The sequence below is a fragment of the Osmerus eperlanus genome, chromosome 4 (genome assembly GCF_963692335.1).
Source record: "Osmerus eperlanus chromosome 4, fOsmEpe2.1, whole genome shotgun sequence".
NCBI lineage: Eukaryota > Metazoa > Chordata > Actinopteri > Osmeriformes > Osmeridae > Osmerus > Osmerus eperlanus.
Window position 1 is genome coordinate 6,686,582 of NC_085021.1, and position 5,722 is coordinate 6,692,303.

Consider the following 5,722-nt stretch of genomic DNA (forward strand, 5'->3'; position numbering starts at 1 on the left):
AAACAGCTCATTAGGGGAATGTAGTGCAGGTGTGTGAGGGGTAACTCCTCTGGTGACCTGGACCTTTGGAGCCGGGCTGGAAGTGTGACAGTCACACAATCAATCATTCAAACAACAAAACATTGAATACATTCCTCCATGTATTCCTGGTTAGTTCCTGGTTAGTCAGTCAAACACACCAGAGTCAGGATGATCAGTGATACAGGAAGCACTTGATTTACTAAACCCACTGAGACCAAACAAGTCCAGAGCAAAGCTCTGAGTTAACATAAACACAACATTTCAAATACTTGTCCCAAGCATCACCACATCCTTAATTATCCTGCTTCATTCAACTGTTGGGCTGGTCAACCCTCTTCCTGCAGATTTGGAACCACAATTGGAACAAATATGATTCAGCTTGTCAGCAAGGTAATTATTAGAATCTGGTGTTTTGGATTAGGGTTGAACTCAATCAATCACCACCTGCCCCTCTATAAATACAATTGACTAGTTACACGTCTACATATCCAACACACGCAGCTGCTGTTTGTCCACGAGTCTGAATTTTTGCCTCTATTAATACAAGTTGTCTGAGGTGAGGTTGTTTTTGTATAATGTCTAGAAAGACCATGAGTCCTCGTCTTACGCTGGGTGCTTTGATCTGTAAGTACCTGGTCTCTCTGGGCTGCTCCTTGGTGAGCAGGAGGACTACTTTTATATTTACATTATCATTCAAGTTTGTCTGGGTTTGAAGTTGTAGAATTAGATTATGGTTTGTGACTGGATTCACTGTAAGGTAACTCCTATCGCTCCCTCCTTTTAAAAATGTAAACTTGAATGTTATGGAATGATCACAGTTCCAGAGACATCGTGAAACTATTTCCGAAGTCATTTGTTCTGGGTTACTTTAGTGAAAGGTGTGTATTTTTAGTTATTTGACTATGGGTTAAATTGGAGCCAGAATGGTCAAAGTAAGGTGAAATGGATAATGGAATTGATTACAAAGCAAACATGTTACAAAATGAAGGTTTTTACCTACTCCACTATGATTATTGTTAATCAGAGAACAAGAGGTGAGGAAGGAGTAGGACAAGCCAGAGCTGAAAGTGCTTAGGAGATTAAGAATCCACAGAACAATGCTTCATAATTCCCTTTTATACCAAACTATAATAATTAGAACAACCAGACCACATCTTGACCCTTAACAACATGCAACAGTAAGTTACAAAATGAGGTGAGACCATCAAGTAGACTCCATCCAGCAACTCCAGATTTTAGCCTGAGAGGTGGGGGCAGGGTGACACTCAGCCTTGCATTACTTCAATGAATTGTTGGTTTCCGTTTATGAAATGTAAAGGGGTGGGGGTGAGTTTCTTGTCTTTCCACAAATATCCAGAAGGCGTTGTAGATGTTGCAAATGCATCTGGGTCCAACTGTATATGATGCTCTGGGTCCAACTGTATATGATGCTCTGGGTCCAACTGTATATGATGCTCTGGGTCCAACTGTATATGATGCTCTGGGTCCAACTGTATATGATGCTCTGGGTCCAACTGTATATGATGCTCTGGGTCCAACTGTATATGATGCTCTGGGTACAACTGTATATGATGCTCTGGGTCCAACTGTATATGATGCTCTGGGTCCAACTGTATATGATGCTCTGGGTCCAACTGTATATGATGCTCTGGGTCCAACTGTATATGATGCTCTGGGTCCAACTGTATATGATGCTCTGGGTCCAACTGTATATGATGCTCTGGGTCCAACTGTATATGATGCTCTGGGTACAACTGTATATGATGCTCTAGGAATGTTTACGGTCCATATTTGACCAACTGCCAGATTGTGATTGTGATCTTTCTGTCTTTTTCAGTGCTGGCATGTTGTATGTCTACAGGAGCAGGTAAAACTCAGAGCCTGATTGTCCAAGGGAGGATCTGCTTTTTGTAAACGATTGACAATTATAATTTGTACTGTTTCAGTGACTACAGACATCTGTGAAGGTCAGCAGGCCACCCTGAACTGTGGTACGTTGCTACACTGTTACAGTTGTACAGTTGCCTTGCTATACTGTTTCCCACAGCATTGAAGTTACATTAATGGTAAGAGAATGGGGCTTAACTTTTTCCTGTTTCCAGGGAGTTCTGTGATCAACGTGGTCAGTGCTAACTATGGACGCACCGACCGTGTGACCTGCATCTCTGGTCGTCCACGACATCAGATTCGCAACACCAACTGCCTCAACCCCACAACCTTCCCGTTGGTGACTAGCATGTAAGACACGTGCACGCACACAGACATGCGTGTTTGCTTTTTCTCACACTCATTTTGCTCCTTCCACCTTCCCAGGTGCAATGGGCATACAAGCTGTTCTCTGGATGCCTCCAACTCTGTGTTCTCTGATCCCTGTTATGGAACCTACAAATACCTGCATGTGATCTACAACTGCATTCCCCCAAGTTGGTATTTGTGTGTTTGATTGTGTGTGTGTATAGCGTTGACACTGACATATTTGTACTATTACTGTTTCAGAGACGACAGTGATCTGTGAAGGTCAGCAGGCTACCCTAAACTGTGGTATGTTGTAACACTGAATGCTGTTGCCCTACTATGCTGTTAATAGTTCCACACGGCATACACTTTGATGGTAAGAAAGCAGAGGTAATAACTTCCTGTTTCCAGGGAGTTCTCATATCAACGTTGTCAGTGCTAACTATGGACGCACAGACAGGGTGACCTGCGTCACTGGTCGTCCACCAAGCCAGATTAGCAACACCAACTGCCTCAACCCCACAACCTTGCTGTCGGTGGCTGGCATGTAAGACACGTGCACGCACACAGACATGCGTGTTCTCTCTCACACACACACTCACACACTTATTTTGCTCCTTCCCAGGTGCAATGGACATACAAGCTGTTCTCTGTCTGCCTCCAACTCTGTGTTCTCTGATCCCTGTTATGGAACCTACAAATACCTGTATGTGACCTATACCTGCACATGACCTACACCTGCGGTAAGTGATCTTTACATCACTCTGTATGAGTGACGTGTGTGTCTTTTATAATATAATATTTGTTGACTGGCACTTTCTGTTTCAGTGAGTATTGTTGGGTCGAAGGAGTGGACCTGGATGTGAACCTGTTCCAATGCCAAAGACTGGTTCAATATTGAATAAATTCCACCATTTTCCACCATTTACATGTATCAGTGTGTTGTGGTTGTTTCCAGGTCAGTCAGAAACGCATCAGGGACAATATGGATCATTGATGTAGGAAGCACTTGATTTACTAAACCCACTGAGACAAAGTCCAGAGCAAAGCTCTGAGTTAAAACAAAACCTACCTGGTTTCAAATACTTTTCCCAGGCATCACCACATCCTGTTCTTAGTGTTATGAAATGTAGTTATTATTCAATCCTTTCCAGCCGGAACATACAAAACAATTATTCCCATGGTTCCTGCCTTAATATCTTTGCTGTCCACACAAATTATTTCTGAACTGCCAGATACCTGGCATGTAAGACACGTGCACGCACACAGACATGCGCGTTCTCTCTCACAAACGCACACTAATATTTGATAGCCAAATCCTTGGCCTGAATACTTCCACTGCAAACATTTATCATATCTTGGTGCATCTTAACAAGCCAAGATTACACATTTGTGTGGCAGATGGCCTATTTTAAAATAGAAATTCCCACATTAAAAAGCATAATGACAGTTTGTATGATTTGAAATTGTCATTTGTCATCACACTAGCATTTTTAATTATCACGGTAAACAATTACACTGCAATGAACTGAAATTACACAAGTTAAAATAACAACCTGTAATTATTACTTGTGAACGAATATCATTAACGTCATACTAAACCTAGCTGTCAAATGAGGTAAACCAATCCTTCGTTTCCTCTTCTGAGCCTATGCAGGTCGTGAAAAAGTATCCGAAGACAGTCGGTAGATGAACGAATCATTTCCTCTACTGAGGAACTGTCCCGATGCGCGGCCACGAGAAAATGAACATATCGCTCTGAGACTACTCGTTACTCCTGAGTCATACTAAAGATTTGTTAAAATTAACTAATCATTCACGAAGGCCACATCACTACAGGCTACATGTAATCAATTACAGTAGTTGGGGACGGTGGACACATCACTTAAAAGTCGTACTGCAGTATATAACATGCATAGCTACTTTGCACTACTACCTAATAATACAGTATACAATTATTTCAAAGCCTATTTTGAGAGCTGTAAATATACTGGATGTTTTAGGTCTACAAAAGGACAAGGAAACATGTCAACAGATATTCTCATTCAAACTATCTTCTACTGTACTCATTTGCTTAGTCATAGATGAGTTTCTCTTCTGATCTCTATCTTGACCTCTGGTCCAATGCATGATAGTGTGGCATCCTGACAGTCCCCCTGGTCTTTAGGTTGGGGTCGGTTTGAGAGCCAAGGAGCTATATTGCTGACTAACACTGACAAGGTACACTGAAAAGTTTCTTCTAAAATGTTCCACTCATCCATACAGGCTCTCTCACCCAGGTCTGCAGTTCATCAACTGAAAGCTGCTCTTGATTGAATTAACAACTGCTCAGGGGACAGGCTATATGCATGCCTGTATTTTAACTATTTAGTAGGCTATAGTTGTCAGGGTGTTTCCTCGCTCCATGTAAAAGCCAGGGGCTCCGTGCTAAAAAGCTGTTCTGGTCCTGCCCTCGTTGGAAGTTTGGTCTGCAGTCGGAAGAAATCTCCCTCTCTCCTGATGATGAAATGGTTTACCTGATATCGCCAACTTGTAGTGATTTCCTTCCTGGTCCTCTTCCTACTGTCCCTCCACTAGCTCCATCCTTCTAGGTGCAGTTCTGACAACACCCAGATAGAAGTCAAAGAAGGACATCAAAGCAATAGAACACTGCTCTGAAACTAAAAAGCGACTTTGTGAAGCAGAGGATAACAAGGGTACAGACAAACACATAACCGAATGCTGTAAATAAACCAAAATGACACCATGACATGTCCAAACCTTCAGGGTTGATTTCAGCAACATCTAGCGATTTCAATTTGCACTGTGACAGAATATGTTATGTTCCCGGCCTGATCCCGGCCAGGTTTTCTGTTTGTTCTGTTTTGTTCTTGTTTTCATAGGTGTTGGCTCCAGGCTCAGGGTCTCCTGCCACATACTTAATCCGTCCTGTGAAATTGAAACCACTGCATCTCATACCCTCATCAGCACCACAGTATTTCAACCCCGGTCACTCATCGCCAGTTCAACGCTTCTAGTAGACGTGTTAGTGTTGGCTCCTAACTTAAGGTACGTTATCTCAGAACACTAGGTAATCGTGCTTTTGTCTCTGCCTGTTACAGACCGTGCCATATCCTCCTTTGCCTGTTCGTCTGCCTGCCTGCCTGCCTGCCCCCCCCCCCCACCCGCCTGCCCCCTCCCCCCAGATCTCCTTCGTTCCCCTTGTCCTTTTTTTCCAATCAAACTGTCAACGGTTCCTTGTGTGGAGTTGTGCATTTGGGTCCACCAGCCAGTAGCCAGTTGGTCCATCTTAACAGAGTACTCTTCGCCGAAGCTGTGAACACTTGGTTCATTTTGGCAAGCGCCAAGGTTCCTTGAGGCAATAATTCTGAATGAAAAGCAACACATTTATTGGATCAAAATATCCATATAAGTTATGTGCTGGGACTTCCTTTAGATATGAACTTGTTTCATCTGGTCTGGTGAA

General features: G+C 42.9%; 1 protein-coding gene across 1 annotated transcript; it reads left to right on the forward strand.

The window, feature by feature from the left end:
* The first annotated feature begins 508 nt into the window (after positions 1-508).
* On the forward strand, positions 509-3,111 carry LOC134018447 (L-rhamnose-binding lectin CSL3-like). Its single transcript, XM_062458381.1, has 9 exons — positions 509-645; positions 1,859-1,888; positions 1,968-2,012; positions 2,124-2,259; positions 2,335-2,444; positions 2,518-2,562; positions 2,668-2,803; positions 2,882-2,999; positions 3,085-3,111. The coding sequence occupies exons 1-8, from the start codon at positions 597-599 to the stop codon at positions 2,985-2,987; spliced, it is 657 nt and encodes a 218-aa protein (XP_062314365.1). The 5' UTR covers positions 509-596; the 3' UTR covers positions 2,988-2,999; positions 3,085-3,111.
* The last annotated feature ends 2,611 nt before the right edge of the window (positions 3,112-5,722 follow it).

What these genes read in the sequence shown, in the direction of transcription:
- LOC134018447 (XM_062458381.1), top strand. Translation starts at nt 597, where the DNA reads ATGTCTAGAAAGACCATGAGTCCTCGTCTTACGCTGGGTGCTTTGATC. An exon ending in TTGTATGTCTACAGGAGCAG is followed by an intron (nt 1,889 to 1,967) that starts GTAAAACTCAGA and finishes GTACTGTTTCAG; the next exon opens with TGACTACAGACATCTGTGAA. An exon ending in TTCCCGTTGGTGACTAGCAT is followed by an intron (nt 2,260 to 2,334) that starts GTAAGACACGTG and finishes CCACCTTCCCAG; the next exon opens with GTGCAATGGGCATACAAGCT.